This window comes from Diplotaxodon limnothrissa, linkage group LG1, assembly GCF_057381915.1.
Source record: "Diplotaxodon limnothrissa isolate DT_005_m linkage group LG1, D_limnothrissa_male_GT1.1, whole genome shotgun sequence".
Taxonomy (NCBI): domain Eukaryota; kingdom Metazoa; phylum Chordata; class Actinopteri; order Cichliformes; family Cichlidae; genus Diplotaxodon; species Diplotaxodon limnothrissa.
In genome coordinates, this window is record NC_140596.1 from 19,270,439 (window position 1) to 19,287,775 (window position 17,337).

Genomic DNA, 17,337 nt, shown 5'->3' on the forward strand with positions numbered 1-17,337 from the left:
CCACTACAGATGTGGGAGGATTATTCACGACCTGTATGGGTTTTATTATTGTCGCATCTTTTTCTTATAGTTACCTAAGATTATGATGCACAAGATCTTAGATAACCATTAGCACGACTCACAGCGTAGGTGGACATGACAATAAAAACAAAAGCGTGTAATACAAAAGACTTTCAAGAAGAACTTATAGTTACTGTGGTTTTGCATTTTAATTAGTTCATTTTTTGTTTTCACTTTATTTACAAGGTCTTGAATAATTAGGCCACATCTTATCTTTAAGACCTCATAGTACCATATCACCCCAACAACTTCGCTCTCAGACCACGGGCTTTCTTGTGGTCCCAAGAGTATTTAAAAGTAGAAGCCTTCAGCTTTCAGGTCTCTCTTCTTTGGAACCAGGTCCTCGCTGGGTGCTTCCCATGAGTGTTTCTTTTTCTCTGACCCTTTTTTCACTAACTGTGTTTACACACCTCTCTGCATTTAATTATTAGTTATTATTTATCTCTGGTTTTCTTCCACATTGTGTCTTTTGTCCTCTCTCCCTCCCCTCACCCCCAACGGGTCATACAGATGGCTGAGCCTGGTTCTACCAGAGGTTTCTTCCTGTTAAAAGGGAGTTTTTCTGTACCACTGTCGCCAAGTGCTTTCTCATAGATGATCGTTTGATTGTTGGGATTTTCTCTGTATTACTGTAGGGTCTTTACTCCACAATATAATAAGCACCTCGAGGCAACTGTAGCTGTGATTTGTCGCTATATAAATATTGAAAAAAAAAGGTTTTACTTTCTGGAGTTGGTTTGCTTGTTTTAATTTAGTTTTTATTAGTTTTATTATTGTTGGTGGCTATTTGTCAGGGATTAAACTGCAGTGGTTCAGAACATGTATTTCTTGCCTAGAAATCAAAACATAAACAGATATATGCACCAAAGCCTCTTCAACGCCACTTCACACCAAAGAGGTTCCCAGTTTGAACCTTCCTGATCAGATCGGGCTTTTCTCTTTGGAGCTTGTTCTCCTTATGTCTGGTGATCCTGAAATTGGCCAGATATCTGGTTATCTGTCTTGCCTTTGCAGCCCAGTGATGGATTAGCAACCTGTCCGGTGTGCTACAGCTGGGATAAGCTCCAGAACCCCCACAACCCCGGTTAAATGACACTCCAGTCGCACAGGCCTAGAAACCAGTCTATGTCTTCCTGGCAACCACAACCCCGACTATTTGGCGAATGGGTGCTGGAGGTTTCTAGCAGGTTTCTCGGTGAAACTGCACCACCAAAAACTGTTTGGCCACCTGTTTTTTGCACTGAAGACGCAGCCCGTTCTCACTCCCGAGGCGTAACATGTCGACGTTTTGTCACGTCCCGCGGCGTTCCTGAGGAACGCGAAAGGAGACCTTCGGCGTTCTTATGGTACGCGGCGGGTTATGGCTGGAATCCAGTGCAATGACGCTCCCGCGGTAATAGACGTTCCAGCCCTGTATTCCAGCCCTAAACCTAACCTTATCCCTAGCCCTGACCATAACCTTATTCCTGACCTTAACCAGGACTTTAACGATGTTAAATAGCGTGTTTCTAAGCGATTTGAAGAAAAAGAGCAAACATGTGTAGATTCAGTCCGGACGGTTCTCCTATTTCCTCTTTTTTCCGAGGTCGTCATTTAGGAACGTGGTGGGTAGCCGAAAACGTAATATGGTGACGATTTGTCACCTAGCGTAAAATATTATGCTTTGGGAGTGAGAACGTGTTGGAAGACGCTGACTCATCTGCAAACACCCGCCAACTACTCACTGAGGGGTGGGTATAAATGCATGATGCAAACTAGAAATAGAGATCATTCACCTTCAAAATAAAAGTGCATTTTGAAACATGCTGGTTGTACAATTAAGCAGAACTTTTACTTTTTCAAAGTAATCCGCTAGCGACCAAGGAAGTCAAAATGAGGCTTTCAGTGCATCAACCTCTTTGACACCAGTAACCATTTGCCAACTAGTCTGGGACTACACATTTTTCAATAGAAGACTAAGTTTACTAGTGGATTACTGAGCAGTCTCTAGGCCTGTGTGACTGAGGCCTAAGTTCTTAAGAAACTGGATTGGGGACAATATTGTTTTAGTGCAGTTGTTATTTATATGTCAGTTAACTAAATGGTTTTTTACAGCTAGTTTCAGTTTAGTTTTAACCACATTCACCTTGTGAGACTAAATGTGTATGACGCAGTTCAGTTTTTATTGTATGAAAATGTGTAGTTTTAATCTAGTTTTTTTTGTGTCAGTGTTTTTTTTTAATTATTATATGGAGAACATATGTCAGAGGGAAGAAGTAAGAAAATCAGTGCAGGTATTACAATTAAAACACAGAACGTTTTGACTCACAGCAGAAAGGAGTTGACTCACAGTCTTGTCTACAGACTCATTAAACACATCCATCAAAGCCTTATTGGCAAGTTGTGAAACAATTTTTCCAAATTAACAACTTTCTCAATTTTTTTTCTTTTATTAGCAATTTGTTTTAGGAGTCAAATTTTTTATTTTTATTTTTAAAGATAATTTACAAGTTTTTCCATATTTATTATTTATAGTTAGGCATGAAGCATGTTTTGGGCCTTCTAGAGTGAAAGTATAACTGAGATTTACCTAAGCAAACGTAACTATTTTAAAAATAAATGGACTGACTAATTAGTGGAGGAAGCCGTCCTACTTGACATTCTGCTAAATGGAGGGGGGTAGGGGTGGAGACTGACACTTGATATTTCACAAACACTGGCTGGCAGTGGCACCAAGGAAAGCAACACACCACCAGTTTACTGGGAAAGGCTCACACTTTCATTCCGCCTACATTACATTAGCACCACACACATGCACGTCCACAGATGGCTGGTATGACTGCGCAGCGCTCTAGTATCATGCAGTTAAATTTGAATCAGTGCTACACACCAGTAGACTATCTGGAGTCAGGCAGAATATTTCAGAGGCACTTTATTTATATCAGCAAGGGGCACCACTTTTCCCACTGCTATAATTAGCCTGGGTAAATACTTAGGCCAATTACTCATAGTGCTAACAGAATAATAAAAAAGGAAACTATTCAAAAGATGAGTTCACACACCGACAGACACACAAACAGGTTGAAAGGGAACCTTTCCCTCTTATTCACTGATTTCTGGGAAACTAATAAGCAGATGGATTTACTGTAATGCAACCGAATACCTTTGAATGTTTGTCCACATTGGGCTTGTTAATTGCATGACTTAGCTGTAGCGATCTTCTCAGTTACTGAATGTCACTCTTTCTTGACCCGCAGTAAACTGAGTTTTAAGAATGTGAATGGCAGAGCTGTATATCTGTATATCTATATAGACATAAAATACACAGAACTATTTGAATGTTGAACTTTATGCATGGGAAAATTAAGCACAAAGTCAATATAAAATATAGTTGTTATTTGCATTACTTTACACAGTCCAGCTGTTATTTTAGTCCCGTGTACATGGCAGTTAAAGTCAGTGCATGTGGAATCTCCTGGAACCAGTTTAACAACATTTCAGTGAATCCACTTTGTTCTTTACCTTAACATGCTTTCCTGAGCCTTGCTGTGTCACATAAACTAAAAAAAAATGCTTATTTGACAGCTGTTATCTTCTCTATACACTATGAGGTATAAGGCCTGGGACCTTCCATTTAAGAAACTTACCTCGGCACATTGACCTGAGCTTATGGGTGTATTATTCCATTTGTTGCCCGTGTTTATATCAGGAAGAGAGGTAGGCAACTTAGCCGGGCAGCAAGGAGACAAATGAATGTGCACATGTGGAGAGCAGGGGCTGCTGAGTTTGGGATTCGAAACGTGACATGAAATTCCAGTGTTGGCGTAAGGCACCTCGAGGGAAAAGCTCCTCTGTATGGCGTGATGACAGGGTTTTTCCTGGTGGCCTTTTCCTGATGAACAAGCTTTCAGGTTTTTCTCAGAAGGTTTAGTTGAGGAGAACAAACAAGCAGAGGTACTACGATAAAGTTTCTTGTGGCAGTCGTGATCACCCTCTGGGTGCTCTGCTGGGTAATGAGCCTCGGGATATTCCACATTGACTGTAGCTGTTGTTGTGGCTCCTTTTCCTGATATCATTGGTTTCTGGTGGGCAAAGCGCAGCAACAGGCTGCTGGAGTGACGATTTGATCTGTCTAGAGATGATGACACTTCCTTTATTTTGCTCATGTCCTCTGTTTTAGATTTTGGTTCGTCCTGTAAGGGAATATTAAACTGCACCATGTGTTTGGTGTCCCTGAACTCAGCTGAACAGCTTTCTTTTGGGAAGCGATGGCCGATTACTGCCGTGTTGGTGGACCCTTTGGAAGTCACCTCCTCATCTGTCAGTGAGTATCCATTAACAGAAGTCTGATGAGATGACTGATTAGAGCCCTTCTCTATAGGGAGCGCAGGAAAAGCCACTGGACTTACTGGGGAAGCAGGTGGGGTGCTGCAGGGGCTCTTTGGGAATATAACTAAGGAGGAGCACCGCCTCAGGGGGACCTTGGACTTGCAGCAGTGTAGACTCCTCTCTTGGGTGGTCTTATGCTTTTCTGGTGCCTCTGGCTCGAAGATGCTGTTACTGCTACAGTAGCCGCCATCGCTGGCCATGCTGCTGCTGCACGAACCCCCGTCAGAACCCGCACACGCTCCTCCTCCTTCACCAGCTCCTGGTTCTCCATCCTCTACGCTGCCATCCACCTGTCCGCTGAGCTTTCCACAGGGCTGGAGTGAGATCTGTAGAATTCTCTTCTTATTACATCCTCCGGTGTTAACCCTGGGTATGAACACTGAAGAGTATTGATTATAAGCATAATCTGGTGACAGAGGAGTCACCTTCAAGTGGACAGAATTGTGCGCCAGACTCTCCGAGGGGCTTTGAGCTGACACACTGACTCCGCTTTCCTCACCATGGCTGCTGAGGCTTTCTGACAGAGGGTCCGTGCTGCTTCTCCTTGACGCAAAATGCAAGCGGAGCCGACGTGCCATTCGTTTAACTCTCTAATCCCTGCAGCGCCAGCGGGAGCTGCATGATCAAACTTGCTGGCTGGGAAAAGGAGAGCAAAGCAACTGCTCCAAACTCTGCTCTGTGATCACAATCATTAGGGACTGCGCATTGCCAAAATAGCTCTGGTGACAACCTACATTCCTCTCCAGGCGGACCATGGCTTTTAGTCAGGGGAGGTCAGTGGTTCTGTGTGGAGGCATGACCCAAACAGATGACCTTTGAAAACAGATTAATCTCACTGCTGAGCCCCCTTTAAAGACACGGCCGCGGAGCAGAAAGCAACACTGAGAGTTGAAGGAAAAAGCGGACCTGCTTCATAGCCTTAGCTCAGGGCTAGTTAACTGCACCCTCTGACAAATGTGTAACACCTCACATCTGCTGCTGCCACCTCACTCCTGTTTACTCCCTTGGGGAAAGAAAAAAACAACAACAACGCGGCAGTCGTCCACGCTGCATCTTCGACTAAAGCTCTGGTCAACTGTTACTTCTGCTTCAGGCCACTCACCCAAGACTTCACTTCCTGCTGCAGCTATGCTTCTTATGTTTCTGCTGCTCTGCGCCCCCACAAATATTTTTACCCACTGCTATTGAATTACAGGAAATCAAAGGGACTGACTTTCAACATAATTCTGCTTCAGAGTGAGGACTGGGTGACAAAGCTCAGCTAGCACACAATAAAAATGCCAAAGAAAATAAAAGAGCACCCAAACAAATAAAAACACTAATAAAAATGCTTTTTGATCCTCAGTGACTGAACAACCTGCTGCAAATCATCTGCTTTACTGCAGAAAATTCAACACGATAAGAGGGAGAAAGATTTGTGGGACCGCGGTGACGCGACACCAATCACTCAACACTTCATGTAACAGTCAGTACTCATCTGATTTCCTCTCCACGCCTGTTACTCTGATATTGCTCTGCCTCTAAATCGGTTTTAGCATAGTCTTTAATAGTAAGACGCCAGGCCAGGATAAAGCAATGATTCACCGGTGGACACTTCCTGCTGCGGTGGAAGTCATCACCTAAATTTTTAAGGAGCATGACAAACTGCCAGAAAAAACCCATGATTGGCCATTAATCACTCATCCAGGCAAAAGCAGCTTTAACTGATGTTGACGGTATCTAGGCCATAAGACAAGGCTGGTGACGCACACCGCACGTTCATGTTAAGTCACAGCAAAGCTGCCTGGAAATAGGCACAAGAATTTGGCATGACAGCGAAGATCATGCTTTGCATTGAAGGATAAGTTATATATTTATTTAATAAAGTCTCCAGCGAAAGTGTCTGAGGTGAGGTCATCAATAAATTGGGTCAGTGGGGTGTGGCTAGAGTAGAGGCTGGGCATCTATTAAGGTGCAGCCCTAAAGAGTTTTGATGTTTTACGATCAAACAAATCAGCAGAAAATATGGCTGAACTGATAACGTTGTCCTAGAGGAACAAGGGGCACTGACTGACATCTGACTGGGGTGTCTGAGAGTTGGTGTGTGTAAATGTGTTTTATACAACTCATCACACATGAAGTAATCAAACTTTTAGAGAGCTGAGTAGCATTTCTCAGATCTCTGTCCAAGAAAATATTGACAGGCATTTTTAATCCATCCATGCATGCATTCTCTTCTGCTTATCAGGGTCACAGGGGGGCTGGAGCCTATCCCAGCTACCCATTTTTACGGTTAGAGAAATATCATAAAGGTGATCAAACATCTGCTGCCAGTGTCCAAAAGCCAAACAAGGCGAATGACCTCTTTAAAATCTCTCAGTGAGACATGCTTTTACAGGAGACTCTTTCCGGAGTAGTGTAAAGAGCTTGGAAAGAAAGCAACTGGACTTCTTTAAGTTTATTGAAGACTTATTTGGCACCTTTCTAAATTTTAATTTCAAGGACTCACACATGAATTCATATAATTAAGCACTTTCTAACTATCACACACTGTCTTTCTCTAATGGATTTTTCTGAAGAACTTTGGGGATCAAACCACTGACCTTCTTTTTATCAGATGACCCGAATGACTGAGCAACATGTCCTGTTTTGTTCACTTATACCATTTCTGATTTACTAGAATGTTTCTACTGATAAACTTACTGCAAACCAAGATATCAACAGCTACATGTTTGAAGCTAGCTACCTGCTAATGTAATAGTGTAAGTAACTGCTACAGGTTCATTTTCCACACATGGAAGTTCACTGCAGGTTCCATTTAGGATTAGGCTTAATCCATGTATGAAAAAGCCACTGATGTAGTTTATCTTCACAGAAGAGATATATTTAGTGTACTATATAACAAATTTTAGTGATATATTAATACCTCCAGCTCCAGTCCCAGTCTGAGTATGTTTTCTACCTGCCTGATTGGTTTGGATAAGTTTGGTTGCCTCTCAGCGTTTAGCTTTTTTTCATAGTCTTTGTAAATGTTGTTTTGCTGTAGGCTACAAAGCAGCTACCATTGTATCACTTTCTTTTACCATTTGAATCGTGCCAATTAATTCAAGTGCAGGTAACCATAGCAACTTCTGCATTCATGCTGTCTCTGGAAGTGGGGAAGGGGCTGCTGCAAAGACACACTCATGTATTTTAAGCGAGAACTGTACAGCAGCATCTGATTTACTTTTTTATGGTTTTTGTGGGTGTGTCTAGCTGCCTCTGAGATAACTGGGAACTAGATATGACCACACTGCTGTTAGATTAGATTATGGGGGTCTGCTGGCATAGCCTGGAGAAGTGATTTACTAAAGAGTTTAACCCTGTGGAGTCTGACCTCTTGCTATCAGAATATGTAATTTTACTTTTTTTAATTGTTCTCAAGAGTCTGGGTAATCAAGGCTGTGTACTATCTAAAAATCTGGCCAAAAAAACAAAGTGTCCAAATATATGCATCCATCAAAGTTTCACATTTTGTTAAAGTAAAAACTACTTTTGGTGGTGCTAGAGGACATGTCATAGTCCAAAGGAACAAAGATTTATGCTGTGGGAATAATAAATGTTTATTTATTAAACTCTCAAGAGGCTATAATTGAAAGTCTTAGCCAGAAGAATCTTATCATCCCAAGATGTGAAAGCTCACACTGTGGAAACACCATGTGGAAACAATAATCATCCAATCAACACATCTCGTATGAGACGACCAACAAAGCACGTTTCTTGCTGAGCTCTCGGTGTGCCAGAGCTGCGCGCACACACACACACACACACACACACACACACACACACACACACACACACACACACACTTTCACAGCTCTGACACACCCTCCAAAATACTCCAACGTGTAACTGGAGCATGACAAGGCAGAACTGAGTGACTCACCCCCGTCTTTATTTTATCATGTGACTGGAAACCTGTGACGTAGTGACAGGTTCCAGAAACATTCAGCCATTTAGCTGCAAACGAAAGCTCGTGTGTTGACGTTTTTTTAATGATCTAGCGACTGACTGTACCTGAAAAGTCTGAGCAAAACCCGCTGAAACATGTTGAATGTTATGGTAACAAATTTATGATGTAGAAACTCCACGATTACAAAAAGCATCACAAGACTATTAACAGTGAGGTGATTCAGATTTCACAAGAGTTAGAAATGTGAATGTAATTATCATAAACTGATGGGACTGCTGGATGGCTGCCCAATGCTTGGCTTTTTATTGACTTGTAATTCCAAGAATCTACTTTGCCGCTTCCTGGTATTGTTGGGGACCAAACTTCACCAGTGATAAAAGTCTATGAAGCTGTATACAGCTCCAGTGGGAAAGGGGCAGGTGATTCACTGATTCTACAAACTGCAAGACATGTATCGCAGTTATAAGAAATGTAGCTTAGGACACTACAAAGAATGACAACTTCTTTTGTTTACTTTCCATTATAAAAGAAAGTTAGTTATGAATGAAATATTAAATATGGAGCAGCAAAACAATCAAGAAAACAATCCAAAGCTTCCAATAAAAAAAACCTGTATGAGCTTTGGAAAACCTGTTTTCCCCCAAGTGATTGCTGGAAATTGCTGGCAGCCAGTAGATGAAATTGGTCCCAAAGAGGTACATGCAGTGCTGCACATAGGAACTCCTTGCAGTTGCTTTGCTCACTAGCAGATTGCCACAGTTGCCACATGTAGTTTGCATGGACTTGCAAAAAAATTGCAGACTGCTCGCCGAGCGGTAGTAAAACTGTGAAAAGTGAGACGCAAACTAAAAAATGGAGACTGTTTGACTTCAAAGTAAAAGCTGGTCGCTCGTCAACCAGTCTCTAGGACTAAGCACTAGTAGATGTTTTTATCATTATCATTTTCTAGCCTGCTTTGTGGACACAAGTGTAGTTGGTGCTTTTTTTTAGCGGAGGATCAATGCAAATTGAACAACAGCAGCTCAAGACAAATATCTACACCAAGTCTCTGAATCCAGATTAGTCTCTGATACAATCTTGAGAACATCAACAATGTCTTCTGATATTTATTATTTCAACTTATAGACATATTATTGCTGTTTCTTGAAGGAGACAACAAGGAGAGCGACTCCAAAAGTTAATCAATTCCTACCTCTGGCAACACTTTTATAAATATGTTCATACTTTTTAAAATAATCGTAAAACCAAACCGTAAAACCAAAGCTTACCGTGGCAGATGCATAAAAGGAAACACAGGAGTTTTATTCAACGTGAAGCTAATTTGTAATACGCATGCACATCTCTCTGGTGCATGAATATAAGAGTGATAAAGAGAGTTTTCAGTTCATTTCTGCCTCTGTGAGTTGAAGTGATATTTAGTACAGTCACATAAGGACTTCTGAGCATCCATGTTGGTTCACTGCTTGACCGTGTTGACTTTGCATACAGTTACAGACTGTTAGCTGCGAAACTCAGAAGTGGTCGTGTCACTAGAGTCCGCCTGTTCGTGCGTACCTGCTTTGTATCAGCCCAGAATGAAACTGGGTCAGCAGCTTATCACATGTCCCCCTACATTTAGGCTACATCCTAAAACCTTTAACATCACTTTGCGCCAATTGTGTGATCAATAAGGAAACACTAGACGCAGGCATCGATATTCTCTTCAGTCTCCTATTCAAACTATTCAGCTGCATCCTCTCCATGCCCTTAAGATTTGCCCCTATTTACAGTCATGAATAATAAGGTATCCCAGTTTCCAACAGTGCTTCAAGTGTCATGGCAAAATAAGGGCCTCTGTGTATTTGACAGGCAGACAAAGCACAGTTAACCTTGTAATGACTGGGGCATACCCTCCTCCATACAAATATGAAACATACTGTACCATTTTACGACATGCAACGGCTTCTTTGCACAGCAATAAATTTTCTTAATCAATAAATGGGCAAAACTGAGTTGTGCAGTGTGAAAGCTGATCATTTTTTATATTCAATTTATTTAAGACGACCTTATAAAAAACCCTGCAAAAGTATTGCCTACTTTAATCAAGTTTGTTACTCTTGTGTTCTTAGAATAAATTACAAATATTTTCCTTATTATAAGATATAATTTAAAAAAAAAGTCTACTGAGCTAGTAGATCTGATCTTAATTTCAGTGGAAAATAAGGCTTTATAAGTTGCAATTTAAGACCATAAACATGATCTAAAAGTGACCTTAGGCTCCAGCAACTAGCAATTTAAGCCTATTTTACTTCTGCTGGTCAGACAGGAAATGTATATGTGCTATCTTGGGATTTGTAAATGTGTTGAACCATTACTCGAAGTTATCACTTTCTGCAGACTGGAGCCTGGTTCAAGTGTGCAGAGCATGAAAGTAAGTAAAGTAAATGCTCATTATAGGCTCAGATCGTGGTTGGACTCAGATCTAGTGGACAATGCCAAATGACAAAAACGCACTGAAGCAGATAAACTGGGAATATTACTGTTATGTTAGCACTTAATGTGATAAAATGCAGAATATATTTGCAGTAAAAAACTTTTGTTTCATTCATTGTCTGTCTTCAAATCTCATATCTGCTGACTCTCATTCACATATAAAATAAAAATGTAGTATATAATGCCACCATCTCATCTACAACCTCATTTGACTTGACCAAACACACACATATACAGATCACAGTAGGAGGTCTGTATTTGTTAGGCAAATCTGGGGAATTAAAAAAAAATTAACTAATTAATAATGTGTTAGAGACCCAGTTTACTCTTAAATGTTACCCTGATCAGTCTGTCCCATTCTAACAGGAATTATTGGGGCGCCTGTTTAGCCTACTCCACAGCTCCACGTTACACTTTAGCTCTACAATATTTGACCAGCTTTGCATTTAGACAATCCAACCACAACTAAAGAGCATAATCCCAGTACCTTTAGTAATTAAATCCCCTCCAGATATCACATTTCACGTGGATTTTACACTGTGTGTGGAAATACTGACGATAAAGATCTGCTGCTGATCTGCTCACTTATTTTCACTTATTCACATTTGTTTTCACATTTGCACTGACACACACACACACATGGAAACCCATGCCCAAAAGCTCCTGGCAGACAATTTTTGTGCTGATGTTAATCCCAGAGGCGGTTTGAAGGTCTGCCAGGTTTTACACAGTCAGCGACCGCACTCTATAACTTTACGTGGTATGACACTTTGGTGGTTGACTTGCTGTAGTACCTAAAGTTTGCAGTAGCATAGCTTATAACGTATAGCTTGGTTGTGAATATCTCGGAGGGAGGACACTTCACCAACTGACTTGTTGCAATGCTGGCATCTAATTACAGTTTCACAAATTCAGCGAGCGCATCGGAACAACCCATTCCTTCACAAATGTTTATAAAGGCAGACTGCACATCTAGGTGCTTGATTTTATACACCTGTGGTAATGTGACTAAAAGCACCTGAATTCAAAGAATAAGATTTGTCGCCCAATGCAGTTTAGTGTAGATCATATACAGAAACAAAAATAAATAATTAAAACTAACTCACCAGCCGGTTCTCATCAAACACCTCAAACAGCAGACGATGCTTCTTGGGATCAACCTGAAACACGACAGACACTTTAAAGTCAAAGCTGCTTAATCGACCAGTACAATAACCAAGATGCGTGGACAACACTGCCAGAGTAATTCAAGCGTCACATGTTATGGCTACATTTGATTTAAATCTGATTTTGGAATCATGTTTTTCTAAGTAAGCACTGATTTGACTGATATCGCATCAGAGTACATTCGTTTTATAAAAAAACAAAAAAACATTACATGCATTTTAAAATGTGCTTAATGTGAATCACATTTCACTTACTCTGAAAAAAAATTCTTCATTCCACTTGGGGTCCAGTGTCTTCGGGTCAAATGAAAAGAGAAAAGAATAAAATAAATCAACGAGATATGAGCACGACTTCAAAAGCAGGTGTTCACGCATTTACCTTTTTGATGGTTTTGGTCTGAAGGCTTGCGATTTCTCCAGTGACAGGATCATACAGGGACAGTCTGGTATAGGGATCACTGCAAAGGAAAAACAGAGACTCACTAAGTCATTGGTCTATACAGATTCAAACAGTTATGATCTGCTTCCTGCCCTCAGCGGTTTATTCAAAACACTTAATATCAGCCTCTACCTTCAGAACGTAAGAAACATTAACGAAATTGTTCCAGCTTGACATGCTCATAATTGCAGTTTCTAATTTATTATAATTCTAGGAACTGTGCATAGAAACCACATCCATCAAAGAAACTGTATTATTCATTGCTCTCTCTTAACAAAGCATTAGTGATGCATTAAATGACGAGCGCTCCACTAGAGCGGTACTAATAGAGCAATTTTGGCCATTACGCGAACAATTAAACACGAAATGGACATAAAGACAGAAGAGTCCCAAAACAACCAACAAAATCAACAGAAGCTCTCAATTATGCGTCTTTGCTTTGTATGCCGTGCTATGTGGAAGTTAGGGGAATTATTTTCAACTTTAAAAAACTAAAAGTGGGGGAAAGGTATGAGTGAAAAGTGTTGTAGACACACTGGTTTGTGGTTCTTTGGAGGGAGTCCCAGAGTTACAACAGTACAACAAATCCCCATAAAAACCCTGAATGAGGGGTGGAAATAAGAAGGGTAGCCAGCTGTATCTAAATATTTGAGGAATGTTAACCATCAGAAAACAGAGTTTAACACTTTAAGACCTAGCATAGAACCAAGTCCGCCAGAGCTTATATTATATTTTTACATGTTGTAGTGCCATTTTTGGGAGCATTTTAAGTTGATATACATCAATACAAGCATTATAGCCCAAATTTGAATAATATGTATGCATTAAGTTCATAGTAATTACATAAATTGCAAAAAATGCAATAAACTACAAAAAAATTGAAAATCGTTTTTCTTTAACATATATTTCTAGTTAGAGAAATTTAAGAGGTTTATCCCTCAAAACTGTAAATACAAAAAAGTTGCACAAAATAGTTTCCCACCACAGGAATTTTATTTTAAGTGTCTTCATAGTTTTATTTTTGAAATACACCAATTTTTATATACTGCAGGAAAAACGAAAATAAATATTATAATGGAAATTTGCAAAAAAAACAGCATATGCATCAAAATAAACTATTTCCAGCAGTGCAATATGAGTCCTAAGCATCCCAGAAACGACACAGAAAGTCATAAAGTCAAACATAACTTTTAAAAGCACAAGTATAGGCTCATAAGGCCCTGATGGTAAAAAACTACATTTCCGCAAAATAATGTCACTTCCGGTTTTGGGCAGGTCATGGCGGACATGCGATAGTTCGCGCCGATGGACGTAGGAAGTGTTACAAACAGCTGATCGGATCGGCAAAGCGTGTTTCTGGAATATTATGTTTTTGTTGCTGCAAGTGCTTTTTATGCAGTTTTTGCAAAGCTATATGTGGAAGGAAACTGTGACCGAGGACAAGCTGATGGCATAAGATGTAAGTACAACTCCTCCGGTTTCATATGCAAAAAAATTTATTGCGCTAGCTTACATGGTTGCAGTGCTACCGGGATTTAAAAATAGTTATGCAAAATGGAGCGTGCCCGCTCCGACCGGCTTTAAAGGGTTAACTAAAGCTTTTCTGCAAATGACACAGAACAAAGTCCTTCTGTTTTTTGGAACAAATGGAGGATTTAATATGAATCAGTGATTCACAAATTCTAGTAAGCTCTGATTGTAATGTAAAGAGGAAACAGACAGGAACAAAGTGCCCCCTGTGCTCTGGAAGTTGGTGACTTAAGATTTCTTTCAAATCTGCTGTGAACATTTTTAATAATCATCGATTTATTTAAATAAATGATCACAAAGAAATTGTATGGTTGTCAAGTTAGGTGTGGCTGTGTGCAGGCAGGAATAGGACCCAAGGTGCAGACTCCGGAGACGGACGTGAACTCAAAAAGGCTTTAATTAGGTACTCAAAAATATAACATAACTGAAAAAACTCAAAACAAACTTAAACTGGAGAAATGACAGAACACACAGCTAAGAAAACGGTAGATCGCGACACGGACACAGAGAAACACTGGTCTTAAATACACAGAGGGAGCAATCAGGGAATGGGTAACAGGAGGGAAACACAGCTGGGACAAATCAGGACTGACGAGACAAAAGGAAGCGTAAACTGAACACACTAAGACAGAGACCTTCAAAGTAAAACAGGAAACACATAACAGACTCACATGCAGGCACTACAGAGGGAACAGAGACGTGGGATCAGGGCAGACACAAACACTGACTGAACACGGGGATATAGGAACTTAAGATACACATAGACGCGAACTAGACAAGGGGATGCAGGTGATAGGGGAGACAGAGCAACTAAAGAAGACAGAGACATAAGCCATAAGACAGAACTCAAAGAAACCAAAAACTAGGAAGTATAAATAATATCAAAAACTCAAAAACCCTGGGTCGACGACCCAGGCATCCTAACACAAGTAGCACATGTTGCTTTTCTCTTTAGATGTCCTGCAATGCTGCACATTAAATATGTTTGTATTTTGAATCGCTGATAAAACTAAATGAGAAATGCCAAAGAATCACACTGAGGTTTGGGGAAATTTATTTAGAAGATAAAAAACATTAGTCATATATTTCTAAAACAGTGGATTAGTCTAATCAATCAAACTGGAGAACAACCTGTAACTCTTCTGATTTTAAAGGTTCAGGCTTCTAATTCTGCTACAAGTGTGTGTGATTTTTTAAAGTTTACGACAGTTGATAATCCTATTTCTAATTTCATAAAGGAAGAGCTCTGAAGGTCATGTGGTATGTGGTTAGATTGCAAAACACATTAGTGACAATGCCCTGACCCCTGAGTCTCAGACTTTTCCAACACTTCCTGTGTTGGAAAACAGTGGCTGTATTAAGAATGCCCACTTAAGGCACAGGTGAAATTATGTTGTTGTTGTTTGAGCAAACTGGCATGAAAAACAGACCATGTTCCTTCAGCTTACCTGGCTCCAAGAATATCCTTTTTGGCCAGTCCAATTCCAGCAATGACTTTCACCTTCAGGATTCTGTTATCCTCCTGAATCAACAAAATAAAATAAAACAAGTCTATTTACAGTACAGTAAGATACAAATAGGGACAGAGACTGCATACAGCCTATAGCTTTGACTTCTGCTGCACATATGTACACACACAGGCAATATTACTCAGTAATCATAGTTTTCTGACTTTTTATTTATTTTTAACTTGTGTCTTGTTTGCACACTGTGGGTCGAGAGTGTAATGATATTACACTCCTGTGCGTGTCCTGTAAACATGGCAGAACTGACTTTGACTTCAGTCCAGTCCAGAGTTATCCTAAACTGGATAAGCAGAAGAAAACAAATGGATGGATGCATGGATGGATGAGGACAAGCATGAGGCGACTTAGGTGTATTTGATTATTAAGACTGAGCTATCTGTGTCGCTGAGTCAAGAGTTTGGATTGTAACACTGGACCTAAACTTCTTAAATCTTCCACCTGCCCAGTTTATAATAACTCTAAAACTAATGAACACTAAACTGACACTCACCTTTTCATACAACACAAACTAAACAGAAAACCCACAAAAAGCACTCTTATTATAGCTTCATAATATAGTAATAATCTGCGCATGGGCAGTCTACTGTATACCGATGACTTGTATGACAACAGGTGTCCAATAAGTGATAAAAGGCAATAATAAGAGTGTACCAGCACTGATGCAGTGTGGCTTCAGTCTGATCGTTACCACATGCATGCACGCACACAGCTCGCCGTGCAAGCACGCATGCAGTGGTCTCAGGGTGATGTAACATCCTCACAACACTTGGCTCTTGTGCCCCATTTTTACCATAAAATCAGTGAATCATCGGGAGATTTCGCAACCTGTCACACTGACCCGAGCTCCTTACTCTGCATTCCCCGTTTTGCTTTCTTGTCCTTCTCTGAATCTTTTCACAGACATCTGCTGCTTCGGTAGAGCTCAGTTTTGTTTGTTTGTTTGTTTTGTTTTGTTTATCTTGAGCAAACACAAAAGGCGTTGACAGCCCAGGAGACGACGGGTTTCCTGCCCACGAAAAACAAAAGCTCTATTATTTTCAAGGCTCCTCTAACACTGCCTGGCAGTAGTTGGGAGATTTTCAAACTACATCGATTGTCTGCTAATAGGTAACACATTTATCTGGCGGAGACGAAACTCCGAAGCGAACAGACGCGGTAAGTTAGGGAGAGTTAGCTCGCTAACTCGACGCTCCGGTTAGTTTCTAGGTTAGCTGCCGTTGGTTAGCTGGCTAACGACAGCGGCCTCGTTTATAAACCCCCCCCCCCCCCCCAAGTTTACCTCATCTGTCTGAAGTCCTGAGATCTGTGAAGAAACTGAAGCCATAATAGTATCCTCGCCCTTCTTCCTCCCACACAGCGACAAGAAGAGGAAGAAGAAGGAGGTGGCGGTGCGACAGTCAGTGCTCCACAAAGGTGTGCTTTTCCACTCCGCTGTAAGTGAGGTACTCCCTCCGTGTGTTTACCCTGCTGGATGGCGTGAAACTAACCTACTGATAAAGCTGTGACACCTTCGTCACTCTGTATCCATCCTCCTCCTCCGCCTTCTATTCCTCCTCCTCCTCATGCTTCCTCTTCCTCTCTGGGTCCCCCTGTCACAGCCTGAGGAAACCCAGAGGGAGCTTCCTAGAGATCGATGTAATGTCACAGTGCGTGCGTTATCTAAAAGAAACCATACATGTTTATTACAACGTAAATGAGACAGGCATTAAACAGGTTGGTCGCACTGATAGAGAGTAAAAAGCACATATTTGAGTGTTATGAAACAAAGATAATATATTCAATTAACCCGATTAAAAAAAAAAAATTAGTTTAGTTTTGAGTTTAGTTTTTTCCCAAGGGTTTCCA

General features: G+C 40.7%; 1 protein-coding gene across 2 annotated transcripts in view; it reads right to left on the reverse strand.

Annotated features, from left to right (window-relative positions):
• nedd4a (NEDD4 E3 ubiquitin protein ligase a) overlaps positions 1–17,057 on the reverse strand; it is a 42,151-nt gene extending 25,094 nt beyond the window's left edge. The window contains exons 1-5 of one of the 2 annotated variants that reach the window (XM_085373982.1): positions 16,772–17,057; positions 15,415–15,488; positions 12,377–12,455; positions 12,253–12,291; positions 11,938–11,991 (exon numbers count right to left, since the gene is read on the reverse strand). In XM_085373982.1, the coding sequence (XP_085230108.1) occupies positions 11,938–11,991; positions 12,253–12,291; positions 12,377–12,455; positions 15,415–15,488; positions 16,772–16,816 (291 nt within the window). In that variant the 5' untranslated portion in view covers positions 16,817–17,057. Of the gene's footprint in view, positions 1–3,686; positions 5,715–11,937; positions 11,992–12,252; positions 12,292–12,376; positions 12,456–15,414; positions 15,489–16,771 lie in introns of those variants that run through there. The other variant, XM_085373904.1, reaches the window with a different exon arrangement.
• Between the last annotated feature and the right edge of the window lie 280 nt (positions 17,058–17,337).